General features: G+C 44.8%; 1 protein-coding gene across 1 annotated transcript in view; it reads right to left on the reverse strand.

Annotated features, from left to right (window-relative positions):
- TVP23C (trans-golgi network vesicle protein 23 homolog C) overlaps window positions 1-14,281 on the reverse strand; it is a 247,623-nt gene that overhangs the window by 184,918 nt on the left and 48,424 nt on the right. Inside the window, exon 3 of the mRNA XM_069654555.1 lies at window positions 13,441-13,585. Within this exon, the coding sequence (XP_069510656.1) occupies window positions 13,441-13,585 (145 nt within the window). The remainder of the gene's footprint in view (window positions 1-13,440; window positions 13,586-14,281) is intronic.

A 14,281-nucleotide genomic window follows, 5' to 3' on the forward strand; every position in this document is an offset into this window, starting at 1 on the left:
TCTGGGTCGGTCGGTCATGCAAAACAAAGCCTCTAAGTAGGCTTAAGTCTGCCTAAGCTAAATAGGAGATTACCTGTAATTCTGTAATTCACGGAGAAGCCCAGCAAGGTCAACATGTTCATCGCCATTTGTACCAACTCAAGCCTTGCAAATTATTAAGAATCCCACTAGACCTGCAGGGCGAGTTCCTTAGTTTACATACTCTACCTAAGAGAAATGCACTCACTCTCACTCCAAGGTGACCGGTGACAAAATATTTACCAATGCTTTTTTCTAAAATGGTGCAGGTCGCCATAAGAGCACTTCATATTTGGTGCAATGCTGCCAATCATGCGCAGTGAAACTTGCATTTGCCAGTTTCTGCAAACAAAGTGCGTTTCCAGCAAATCCAAAATAAGTTTATAACATCCCCATACTACCAAGAAAGGTCGAGTATCCGGCAAATGGTGCTAGCCAGTCATAAAAACTACTTGCAAATGCTAATGAACTAGTAGATTTTGTGTGCCCTGCGACTTCCTATGTTTTGATGTTGTCCCCTCAAACACCCAATCATCTAAATACACAGACATGGTGTCCCTTGTGTCCGAGGTGGGCCGAGGTGGGCCGATACAGGTTATAGGCACTTTTTGGACACCTACTGGAGTCCAAATAGTAGTACTTTGAATTGGCAACAGTGTCCATTCACCACAAACTCTGGTATTTCAAGTCGGTTTTGTAAATTGGTATATGGAAGTATGCATTCTCTAGACAATGTCTTGATCAAAGGTTTGTTGGTTTATGTTTTGTATAGCGCAGCCTGGCCCTGAGGAATCTGGGAGCATCACTTGGTTACAATGGCATGGCTTTACAGATACATATAATATTGGTTACAGCAACAAATGTAATTTACAAATATAATTACAATAATGTTCAGTAAAATACAGTGAATAGTTACACAGTTGCGGTTATTTACAAAATGAGTAAGAGTAATAAGTAAATGGTCGCTTAAACTTCTTTGGAGAGTATCCAGGTTTTAGAGTTTTGTCTGAAGCGTTGGGAGGATGGTTCTGTTCCGAGGCCCAGCGGTAAGGTGTTCCAAAGGGAAGCTGGTGCCTCCTGCTCTTTGGAGCTTGAACCTAGGGATTTTTAGACAGCGAGTTTGAGCTAATCTGGTGGGGCGTGACGAGGTGTTGCGGGTGAAGTCATTGGCTAGGTATCTGGGTGCGCTTGATTGGTCAAGCACTTGTGGGTGAGAGAGAATGTTTTAAACTCTTATTCTTTGGGATATAGATAGCCATTGGGTATTTCGTCTCAGGTCCGAGATGTATTGAGATTTTGGGACGTTCAATGCTTCCCTCAGGGCATTATTTTGGATCACTTGCATCTTATTAGTATTGCGCTGACTAGTGCCCAGATAGAGAGCATTGCAATAGTCGATTTTGGAGAGTACTAGTGCTCTGGCTATGGTTATGCAGTTGGTGGTGGATAGGTATGGTCTGCAAGCATTGATAAGTTTACAGGTATAGGCAGTAGATGATGAGATAGCGCTATTTTGTCTAGTCATGGTGAGTGAAGAGTCTAGATAAATACCTAAACTTTTGACGTCGTTGGATACTGTGATGTTGTTGCCGTCAATGAGGAATGATTTGTAGGATTTGTCAAGATTGTCAAGTCTGGATTGGGAACCTAGAAGAAGTAGTTCAGTCGTCTTGTCAGTCGCCTTGTCGTCGTTAAGGCACAGTCCATGTTTGGCCATCCAGGCTTGGATGATGGAATAAATGTCGTTGAGGACTTTAGTGTCTTTGGAGTAGTCGCCTGTTAGGGGAATGAGTATTTGGGTGTCATCTGCGTAGTTCGTGTAGATGACAGATTGATCTAGATTGTCGAACAGAGGTTTGGTGAACACATTGTATAATATGGGTGATACACATGAGCCCTGTGGGACGCCGCAGACAACAGGGTCTGGTTCGGAGGCGGCAGATGGTGAGAAGACCCTCATGGATCTGTTATTTAAGAAGACTAGATCCAGGTATTGGCCTTGTCCGAAAATTGTGCTGCTGAGGATAGGTGATTGCATAGGACTTCGTGGTTAACCAAGTTGAAGGCTGCAGAGAGGTCTAGAAGGAGTAATAGAGCTAGTTTACCATTGTCTTTTACTTTGTTCATGTGTGTCTTGAGGTCGATCAATAGGTCGATTAACAGTGTAGAACCAGCCTTTTCAACCTCAAACCACTAGTCAGGGTGCTTTGGGTGTCAGACCGGTGCTGAGTCAGGGAGTGCCAGGTCCAATGATTAGGTGTTGTTCTGCTGTGGCAATGACATGCAGGTCTAAGACACTGGGGATAACAGTTGATGTCGGGTCAGCAGCGTTAGAGGATCCGGAGGCCTATGGTGCAGAGACTGGTCTTCGGCAGTGACTGGGTTAGGATGGCTCAACATGGCGCCCATGTGCTGCAGCATGAACTGCCTGGAGCTCAAAGAAGCTGGAGATGGCAGTGTCGAGTTGGAGGCACTAAACGGATCGGTAGATCTCAGATGCAGAGATGCGCTGTCACGTGAAACTCAGAGCTGGTGATGTGGTCGAGAAGCAAGGTTGAAGCGGATTCTGGCAGCTGACTTGCAGAAGCTTGAAGGTGCCTAAACAGGTGTTGAGATGGTTCATTGATACGGGGAGAGCCAACGGCCCCTTCCTTAGTTATGTGGTTGTTGTGTTACCAAGTCCAGGGTCCTGGGGACAGAGGGATTCCTTTGTTTCACACTTCCACTTCAGGAAAATTGTCGGGCATCTACTGGGTGTCCTTCACCACAAGAGATCTTAGTTCCAGTGCACAGGCAGCAGAGAGGCTCTGGTCCATAGCCATGTCAGCCCAAATTTGCCCTCGGGATGGTTAGTGAGCAGAGCTTGCCTTTGGCCGTGTAGCCTGGTCTTCACCTTTACAGATGAGGACTGTGGAATAGACTATTTCCAACAGTGAATCATTCTTCTGAGAGCCCAAAAGATTTATCAACTAAGGTGAGGCTTTCTCCCCTTTGAAAGGTAAATAGTAACAGCAGATTGGTCCCAAGCAAGCAAGAGGTAAGGTATCGATTCCAGGCTGCCGTAACAAGCATCCTTTATCTTCCAATGTCATGCCCAGAGTGCCTGGCTTGCATACGTGGGGAGGGGGCAGTAAGTATAGGGAGCCCTAGCAGAATCATGATGGTGGAAACACTCTTGACCTAAACCATCTCTGGTTTAGCTGAACTCCACCCCCTCTTATGTCTGCCTACTCTAATAGTCAGCACCTTGGCGTGAGAATGACCATGTCAGCAATGTCTTTGAAGCACCGGTTCCCAGGGGTCTCACGGGTACGTTTCCTATCCATGGAAAAATATGTTTCCCTTGCTCAGGGGGATCAAAGAAGAAGCTTCCTGGGGAGGGCCCCATATTGTTGTAGTGGAAACACCTTCGGCAGGCATTTCATATCAGCCATGTCACGACTGGAGCACTGCTCCCCAAGATGACACTAATATGGTGTTGAAATGCTGTGGCGGTAGAATTGTGCGATCCCAGTAACCACCATGTCATAACTAGACTTGGCTTATATTTACAGTTTAACATGCCGCCAGGCTGACTAGGGTACGGACGAATCGTGGGATCACGTCACTTATGCCCATGTAGGAACCCTTCTGTGAGAGCCTAGGGAGGTAAGGCTGCTACTCTATATTACCTCTAGGGGTGGTAAAAAGCGTAAGAAGCTTATAGGGAGGTAATTCCCTCATGGGGATGGCGACTCCAGTTCATTGATGGAACTCCCTAGCCCTCTTACCTTTTCTCCCCGAAATCCCCAAGACCTGTAAGAAAAGCCTCTGACAGTACCACTGTATGTTACTGTGACACTCCTGTTCTTCCTCTTAAACCTAATCTTCTGAAATACTGTGAAGATTACAGGAGTTACACAAATTACTCTTTCATGTGAGTTTCAAAGTACTGAGAAGCGGTGGCCCCGAGGAGACCTGAAGAGTGCATCATCGATACAGACAAGGGACTTTGACATTGCAATGGAGAGGACCCAGCTACCAACCATACAAACAGACAAAAGACTGCCTGAAAGTGAACCAGGGAAACCAGAGAGAAGCCAGAGCGAAGACAAACCTGACTGGGAAGTTCAAACTCGGCAACTAAGGCGCAAGACAGAGAAACCAGTCTTCAGTGAACGGTGGCATGACCTCAGTGAGGTGTACCGGTAGTTCAGAACAACGCCAATAACGCTGAACCGGAGGCCCTGCACAACCAAAGCAGGGTAGAGATAAGTGAGGAAAGATCGGTGACGAAAGAAGAAGAGCAGCGCCAACATCCTAGGAAGAACTGGCGACATGGTACCAGGAAGAAGCACGTAACTGGAACCACGATAGACCAGGTAGGGGCTGGGGGGGGGGGGGAAGAGAGGTGGAAGGGGGTGGGGGGGAGATATCAAAAGCATAAAGAGGGATCTCCCTCATCTCAGTAATTGTTGTAAAGCTGATCAAAGCATCAGGAGGAAACCCCTCATTACAGAAGTTGGTGGAGAAATGCTAAGAGTGACATTGTCAGTGAGAAGTGCATCGGGAGTGATCGATTGTCTCAGTAATTGTGTATCATGCATCCCAGGTATCCAGGATCCTTTGGTGCTTGATACGCTCCTCAAAAGCAGTGTTGATGGTCTAGTTGTTCGGCTGACATCATTACACTCCACATAGATTCAAGGAAGTTATTCTGGTGATTGACGATTGGACCATCATGTTGCAAAGCCATCCGCTTACAGTTACGCTCTGTAGTTCGCCTTCCTTCTCTTGTGCCCATCTATTATCTCTGCTGCCTATTGTTCTCTGTATGCAGTCTGCTCTTCCTTCCCTCATCTTCCAGCTTGCCTTGCTGTTTTCCCGCATTCCATGTAAGCAGTCTGCTTCTTATTTTGGCTTCCCACTCCCTCGGCTCATTCCTGTGCTCGGTGTGTGCCAAGTCTCTCTCTGTGTTGGATACCGTGCCCGGTGTTTGCAGAGTTTCCTTCATGGATGCAAGGTGATGAGCTGTTCTTCGCTTCTGCTGGACCCCTTCTTTCAGGGTTTTCTTCTCCACAAGGGTTTTCCCCCCTATTTATTTATTGTTACCTGGACAGTGTCCGCCAGGTACCACGTTTATACGGTTCCCAGGCTGGCCTCCCGGAGGAACAGGCCATTTCTCTACTCGACTAAGGCCACCCTTCAAGGACACCCAAGCGTCACGTCTTGAAGGGTGAGTCAACTGACAAATTTGAATCTCTCGATTCTGATTAGAATATAGCCTTGACAGTTTGCATCACCCACCACCCATTGGCATGGACCAAATGGAAACTCTCATAGGAGCCTTGCAAAAGCTGACCATCGAAACTTCATCAAGAAAACACTACACCTCTGTCAAGCTATGGCCATTATAGAGAACACTCCACAATACCTTCCAGGCATCCACCATGAGGCGTTGGGGGGTGGAGGGTTTAGATTTGATGGATCTCCAAAAAGAAGTATTTGTGGACCACTGTATCATTAAATGTACCTTTTGATTGCACCAGTTCCTTTCTGATAGAGCTAAAGTGGGTTACATGGTTATTAACATGACTGGAAACGTCCTGTCCTGGGTAACTCAATTTGTGACATCCAACAATCTGATAATGGCTAGTTGCCCAGCCTTTGCAAACTCTGTAAAGGCAATGTTCGACAGACCCAAAACTGTTTATATGGCCCAAGAAACAATTCTAGATGTCTCCCAAGGAAACCTAGACACCTTACTCTATGTAACTACATTTCATCAGTTGGTTGAAAAGACCGTCTGGCCAGAAGATACTAAATTCACCCTGTTCCGGGTGGACCGATCAGAAGAATTGAAGGATGAATTAGCTAGAGTTGCATGACTGGCGACTTTTACTGATCTTGTTGCGATGATCCTTCAATTGGACTACCGACTCCTAGAGTGAAAGAGCGAACAAAAGAGGACCCCATATGTCTGAACTACTTTGAACCCCAATCCTATGCAAATGCCATTGTCTTATAATCCTGCAACATAACAGGAGGAGCCAATGCAAGTAGGAATGGATAGAGTTCCTCTTTGAGGAAGAGAGAAAGAGAACAAAGTTTGGGTTTATGCATGAACTGTGGCAATAAGGGCAGTTTAAAGAATGCCCTGTAGTTCAAGGACAACAGGGGAAGAAACGCTCTCTCATATCCTTAACTGGGACAGTAGTTCAGGAGAATACTTGTAGTCCCTCTCGAAAAGCTATAGGAAATAACCAGTAACAGACATTTCTAGTGGAACGTGTTTCCCTGACAATTTCTTCTGGGGATAGATAGGTCATATCCACCTTGGTAAGACTGTGGGGCCGCTGGCCTTTTCATGGATATTCAGTGGGCAAACAAATATCATACCTAGGACCATTAAAGAAACTTTTCACACCGTTGAAGGGGTTGACGTACAGCAATTAAGTTCTAGACTCGAATATATCCAGTATCATCATGAAGATTGGAGAACATGAAGAAACGTGATGTTTTGACCTATCAAAACGGTGCATTACCCAGTGATTTTAGGGATACCATGGCTGAAGAAGCACAATGCCTACATAAATTAAGGGGCAGAAACTTTAGCCCTAGGCTCTGAACACTGTCGGGCAGAATGCTGGTTGACTAGACCAGTCACCGAAAATGCGTTTTCCTCCATGGAAAAGAAGGTAATGGTCGTCAACTTCAGGTTATCCCACAGGAATACACTTTCTCAGTTGTATTTCTGGAATCAACAGATCCCAGAGTTGCCACTGCGGACACTGGGATTGTACTACTGATCTAGTACATGATGCCTCACTACCCTATGGTCGCATTTACATCCTCTCGGAGATTGAAAAGGAAGCGCTCCAGAAGTATTTGGATAAACAACCCAATAATGGACACATTGTTCCTTTGAAGGACCCAGGATGGTGTGCCCTTGTTCTTTGTGCCTAAAAGAAAGCCAAGAGAGCCAAGACCCTGCCTGGAATACAGAGGCCTGAATTGGATGACTGTCAAGAACAAATACCCCACTCCCTGGATTTCTAATATTGCAGCTCGCGGGCCACAATCTATGCAGAGCCTACCATCTTATCAGAACCAGAGCAGGGGATGAATGAAGACTGCTTTCAGAACACCATTTGGGCTTTTTGAATATAGAGTCATGCCCTTCTGTCTAGCCAAAGCCCTGGCAGTCTTTCAAAGATTTGTGGATGCCTTATTCTCCAACCTGCTGTTCATCTCAGTTATCATCTATTTAGATAATATGCTATCTTCTCTAGATCTCAGGAAGACCATATACCACACGTACGTGAAATACTTAGCGGACTTTATCAGGAATGTCTGAAAGCTAAACCAGAAAAATGTTGATTCAATGTTGCTTCAGGTAGCATTGTAAAAAAAGAAATAAAAAAAAAAAAAACTTTATGGTATAGTGAGCGGGGGCTGTGGTGGACACCTCCGCAGCCTTCCGTTTAAAAAAAAAAAAGAAAGAAAAGGACCCTGCAGCGCCGGTTCCCGATCACGGAAGTGAAAGGGAACTGGTGCTGCAGGAACTAGCGTGAAGATGAAGGTTAAGTTGGGTTTGTTTATGTTGGGGGTGTGGGTGGGGGTGTGCTGAGGGTGTGGGTGGGGGGTGTGCTGAAGGTGTGTTGTGTGTGTGGGTGTGAGTTTGTATGTGTGTTCGCATGAGAAAGGTGCAAACTTTTGGTAGTTCGCACCTTTCTCGTGCGAACGATTTGCCCGCGGTAAATTCAGCCACGGGCAAATCACTTGGATTCGTATATACTCTCTTCTGCTGGTCTTGAGATGGACCCATATAAGGTACAAGCCATTTTGCAATGGTCAGCACCATCATCAGTAAAAAAGGTCCAGTAATTTCTAGGTCTGGCCAATTTCTACAGAAAATGTATTATTACGCGTCTCCTTCAAAAGGAAAACCGAAAGGACAAATTCATATGGAACTCGGCTGCTAACGCAGCCTTGCAAAACCTACAAATTGCTTTAACAGAAGCTACTATATTGGGTCAACCTGATCCTTCTCAGCCTTTCATGTTCGAAACCGATGATACAGAGGCAGCTGTGGGTGGGGTTCTCTTGCAATCAGAGTGATGGACACTAACATCCCCTTGCTTATTTCTCATGGACACTGACCTACAGTAAAAGAAGATATTCCGTCCTAGAGAAGGATTATTACTAGCCCTCAAACTAGCATATCAGGAATGGAGACGCCCATTGACCATGACACCAGACACCCATTTCAATTTAGGACCGACCATAAGAATCTGCTCCAACTACAGAATTTTTAATGTAGAAACAGCCACCAGGTGCGTTAGGCATATTTTTTCCACGCAGCATGATTTTTATTTAACTTATATACCCGGAACAAAAGAAATCGCTGATGCGCTGTCCAGACGGGACTCATGCATGCACTATATACCCTCTCTGCATGAACCTGAACACCTTTTGGTTGGAAAGAAGTTTATTTTCTTGGTTCAACCTTTCTTGCAACAGGTTATTGAAGCCACTAAGGAACTCTTATTATCTAGTCCTCCTGTGTCCTTTACTACTCCATCAAAGATGTGCCTTTAAAGACAACAGGCTTTTTGTGCCTACCACTAACCTACAGGAACAAGCCTTGCTTATGCCACGATTATCCAACAGCTGGCCATCGCAGTGAAAAGACAAGTAGAATTTTGAGCAGCTATTTTGGGTGGCCTTGTGGCACTCGATGCGACAAACCACATCAAATCATTTTCCATATTTGCACAAGGTACATCTTTTTCTCAGCTCCATTGGGGAAACTTCATCCCATTCTTGTACCTAGAGGACTGTGAGAAGCTATTTCCATGGACTTCATTGTTCACTTACCAGTCTCTCAAGGTAGGACCACTATAATGGTCACTGTTGACCGTTTTACGAAATTGGCCCATTTTGATGCCTTGGCTAAGTTACCTTCTGCTGCAGAAATGCCAACAACGTTTCTGCATGGTGTCTTTCGTCTCCATGGACTACCTGCATCTATCGTATCCGACCGGGGGCCCCAGTAGGTCTCCAGCTTTTGGAAGCATATGTGCACTGTTCTACAAATTGAAAGAAAACTATTCTGGATACCACCCCTAAACCAACAGAGCCATCAAACGCATTAATTGAGACAAGAGCAATGCCCACGCTGTTTTTCCAGTGCGGATGCAGATAATTGGCTGTTGCCCATTGCAGAATTTGTGTATAACTCATCATTCTTCCTTGAATATCTCTCCATTCTTTGCCACTTATGGATTCCATCCACCATGGTTCCTGGACAGCCATGTCCTCAAAACTATTGACTGCAGTAGGCTCAATGGTCGTGAACATACAAGAAGGTCATAAGCAAATTGTCAAACAGCTACAAGAAGCTCAGGAGACCACAGCGAAGTAAGTGGATTTGCATAGTGGTCCTGCTCCACCCATCTCTGTAGGGGCCTGGTTGGCTGTTAAGTATCTCCCTCGTCATCTGGCACCTTCCAGACTTGCATCTCCCCTAGTTTGGTGCGTTTCGGGTGGTACAATGGATTAATCCTGTAGCCTTTTGTCTGCAATTACCCCATACATGGTGTTGTATGCATGCAGTCTTTCACTCTTCTCAGATTAGTCTGTGTGTACCTCCGTAGCCCGCTTACACAAGACTCGTAGACCATCCGAGCTTCACTGTGGCAATTCCACTGAATTTGAAATCTCCTCCATTTTTGATTCCAGATACCATGGGGGTCCTCTTCAGTACTTTGATGATACCAACCGTGTGATCGGACCTGGGAACCCGTTAATATCCATGCACCCATGCTACTGTGCAAATTCCATTGGTTACACCCCAGCAAACTGGGTTCTGTGCGCTTCCGAAGGGGGCATGCCGTCATGTTTCCGAGGTATTGACGATATAGTGGTTCGGCTGACATTATGATCCACAGAGATTCAGGAAGTTATCTTGGTGATCAGCGATCAGACCCTTGCGTTGCAAAGCTTTCTGCTTGCAGGTACGCTCGGTAGTTTGCCTTCCTTATCTTGTGGCGATCTAGTCTCACTGCTGCCTGGTGCTCTCTGTATGCAGTCTGCTCCTCTGTCCCTCATCTTCCTGCTTCCCCTGCTGGTTTCCCCCATTCCATGTAAGCAGTCAGCGCCGCCTTCTCTCGGATTTCTCACTCTCCTTGCTCATTCTTGTGCCCGTGCATGCAGTCTCTCTCTCTCTGTGTTGGATCCAGTGCCCGGGGTATGCAGAGTATCCTTCTTGGATGCAAGGTGATAAGCTGTTCCTCAGTTCTGATTCTGCTGCACTGCTTCTTTAGGGATTTCGCCCCTAATTTTGGATGGTTACCTAGGGAGGGTCTGCCGGGTACCACCACATTGATACGATTCCCAGGCTGGCCTCCCGCAGGAATAAGCCATTTCTTTACTCATCTAAGGCAACCCTCAAGACTTGTGCTTCAAGGACACCCAAACGTCCTGTTGTGAAGGCTGAGTCAACTCAAGAATTCGAATCTCTAGAGTCTGAATTCAGCCTTGACCCTGACAAATTGTGGTAAAGCGAACCAAACCCTCTGGAGTGATCTCCCTTATCTTGAAAAAAGTTGGGCCACATTCACAGCCACAGACAGCAACACAAATCCCTCTATGGCAGTTGCCATTGTGCCTGGGAGCACGGACGTCAGTTTCCAGACGAAACAGAATCACCTGACGAGGCATTACATCACTATGCAGTACTATGTGGAACCGGAATTGTTTTGCTATTTAACCTGTGTAAGCTCGGATCTCGGAAATTCTGGGACGTCCAAACTTCATTCGTATTTTGCTTGTCTTTCCTGTTGTGAACTGAACTTGCCCTTTTCCAACCTGCATCTGTACTATTCCTATTGCTGATTTGGCCCACCTCCTGGAGTACCATTCTTTTTCCTTCTGCTGTGACTTAGTCTAGAAAACCACTTCCAGGCAACGGGGTGTAGAGGGGGAGGGGGTGGGGAGTGGTGGGCAGTCCAGAAAAACTATTTGGTGTCCCTTAGTGCACTCCTCGTACCGTCGGGTGGTCCTTGCGTTTTCGTTTGGTTTTCCTTTTTGTTCCAGCCGCGATATCTGACCCGTACCTAGTTTTTGCCTTGCTGCTATTGTTTGGATTCTTATTCGCTTTCTGGTTTTTGGACATATTTGCCCTGCAATACTATCCTCTAGCCATATTAGGTACTTGGGGTAACTTATCGGTGGGGAGGGGCTCCAAGCAGTGTCCTTGTTCTAAACTATTCCCCTTTGATCGCCTTCTGGTGTAGGCTTATGGCTGTCTGCTCCAGCTCACCTGCTCCTTTGTTGTCTGTTTGTCTGTTTACCTCTGTCTTGTAGAGGACCAGACAACGAGTAAGTCGGAGTATAGTCACAAACCCTACCACCCAATTGTGAACAGTTCCCTCGGCTTCACCCGACACGACTCAGTAGCTGTTGTGAAGATAACCAAAGCCTTAGGAGTGATCTCCCTTGTTTCAGTAACTTGTGAAGATAAACAAAGCCTCAGCAATAATCCAAGTGAAGCAGGAGAGGAGAGGCATTTCCAGACATCTACCCCACTCCTTGTTTTTCCATAAACTTTCAGCCGGTCTCCCAGATGAAATAGGCTGATTGATGCCATCTACATAGCGCACATGCATAGCGCACAAGCAGGTGGTGCAACATATCAATATATCATATAATAGATATATTGTGCTATTATGCTTGCACTAGACAGTTTATATAGGTAGGACATGTGTCTGCAAATGCTTTTAATCATATAAAACAGCAGGCATTACATCCAGCGAGGCCTTGCCCATTTTCAGAATTTCAAAAACTTAGTGAAACTTTTGCCCCTATGGCTAGGCCCGCCATGGGGCGTCCACGCATATTCTGTGTGGCTGGACAGCAAACTATATTAAAACCATCAATAAAAAATGCATTTGTTCGCCAAGTCTCTTGTAATAAAAACACGTCACATGAGGTTAACACGTGTAGTTCACATGAGTTTGTCAGAAAAGAATTATAGCCGTGTGAATTCCAGGAAACTCAGAAGCCTGTAAAGAAGTACATTGCCTAATAAGAAGTTGATTTAGTTGATTTAGATACTAGTGGAAAGGTTACCAAAGATACTTAACTAATGGGCCAGGAGGAGGGAGCCATTCTCCCGGTATTCTATATCCAGGTATTTTGTATCGTCGTGGGACATTAACTCTTTACTTTAGACTCTTTAAACCAAATGCTCAAGGTGCAAACCAGCGAACCAGGAGAAGGGAGTCATTCTCCTGGTGTTCTTTATATTGTTTGTGTATATAGTGGTAGGGCTGGAGTTAGGTAGCTTTGGACAGAGGACAGAGGACAGGACCTTTTCATTTGGAAAACCACCCGAACAACGAACACCCACGTTTTCCTTAGGTAGGGAATACCCTATAGAATAGAGACACTTAGGCCTTTTTGCATATTGTTTGATAAAGAAGCGTTCATACCACGCCACCCTTTTGTCCAAATCCTTCCTCCAGCATGCCACAGTACACAATTATTATGTTTGAAACTAGAGGTGCAGACTGTTAAAAAGCCACTTTAAGTTCCAACAGTCATCTTTAAACTTGCCCTGCTGCCACTGTAGTTGCTGTAGATGTCAGGAGAAGGTCACAGCAAAGGCACTTTTTTGTGCAGTATTCGACATGCAGCATAATGAAAGGATGTTGGGTGGTCCGATCAGCAGCCCACCCTTTCAAAAACAGGATTAACCACAACATTGTATTTCTAGAAATAAAAAAATAAAAATATTCAGGTTCTCCCACCCTCGGCAGATGGCATTCTGTCAAATTAAGGTTCTCACATTAACAACCAAAAATCGAGAGTCAAAAACTGTTCCTGCAGTACGGGTATGTAAAGGCATTTCTGAAACTAAATCTTGAATCTTAATGCCAGGGCGACTTAAGTGGTTACTCATAACAAGTCTGCATCATACTTGCGAACAAGAAACAAATGGAAAGTAAAGGCATCATTTGTGTCTATATTCTTGATGCATTGCAATGCCACAGCTCCTACTGTGCCTGTGGTGTTTTAGAGTGGTCTCCAAATTATATTATGACTTACGTACACAATATGAGTGCGCTTGGCACCATTATTATTAAACCACAGTTATCTACACTATTGATGCGACCGCCACAGCAATCAAACAAAAAAAGTAAATTCAAAACAATAATCCGAAGGCACTTTAGGAAATTCGGGAATATACTGCATAGGCATGAAAGCTCAAAATGGTTCTTAGGGAAATGGGTAAATTAAGAGCATACAAAATACCACCACATTATTCACGTCAAGAATTCTGAGCAACACAAAAAACCTGCTAGGCGTCAAAATGTGCACATGCTAAAGGTAAAACAGCATTTTATTTTTTTTTACAATGAAAGACGACAAACTCACCTTCACTGTCCAGAAGTCACAGGACAGCAGCAAAATAATTGTGACCATGCAGGCAATGAAGCTGCTGCTCAGCAGTTCACAAAGAAGATACACAAAAACTGCACTGACACGGAAGAACAGATGGAAAAACGAGGCCACAGGGTGTCTAAAAGATTCAAAACAAAATAGGGTGCACAGTTATGTAAACACAGTTCATAACTCAGATGTTATTTCTGTACAGTTAATTACCAGCCCTAGCCTGGAAACGCCAGGCTTTTGCATTGTGCACAACTGAACTAGAACTAAAGAATATGTTAATATAGCACTGAGATCACAGACAATGTTAATGCCCTTGGGTGTTGACAAACGTCCTTTTTATTGCTTCAAGAAAGAGCTTGGTGTATGGGTACAGTTCTTAACATGGCTTTACAATATATTGAAGTGTACCATGTGCCCTAGAGTTGGAAACAGGGTGAAATTGTACCCATTTCCTTTTTTAAAAGAGGATAGGCTATCACTGGGAACCTATAGACCAATTTCTCTTACTGTTGGCCTTCAAAAGGTATATGGCAATGTTCTATTAGCGGGTTTGGAGTAGTGGGCGGAAACTGAAAATATCACTACAGAATTACAAGCATGTTTTAAACAATAAATAAGGCCATTTGTTTATTTTCAGTTTCAAATAAATGTGTGTCTTTGGGTAAGGTACATAGCCGTTATATTTTTTTAAACCTCTTTGACTGTGTTGAGTGGAAAGTTTTAATTAACTTAAAGATACTGCTCGATATTCCAGTGAATATTGTGAGAGATCTGAGGACTTCTCATATTCAGCCCCCTTAGTACCCCAACTCCTTAAACCAAG

Source organism: Ambystoma mexicanum, chromosome 3q (assembly GCF_040938575.1).
Source record: "Ambystoma mexicanum isolate Mex_15411 chromosome 3q, UKY_AmexF1_1, whole genome shotgun sequence".
Classification (NCBI taxonomy): Eukaryota; Metazoa; Chordata; class Amphibia; order Caudata; family Ambystomatidae; genus Ambystoma; species Ambystoma mexicanum.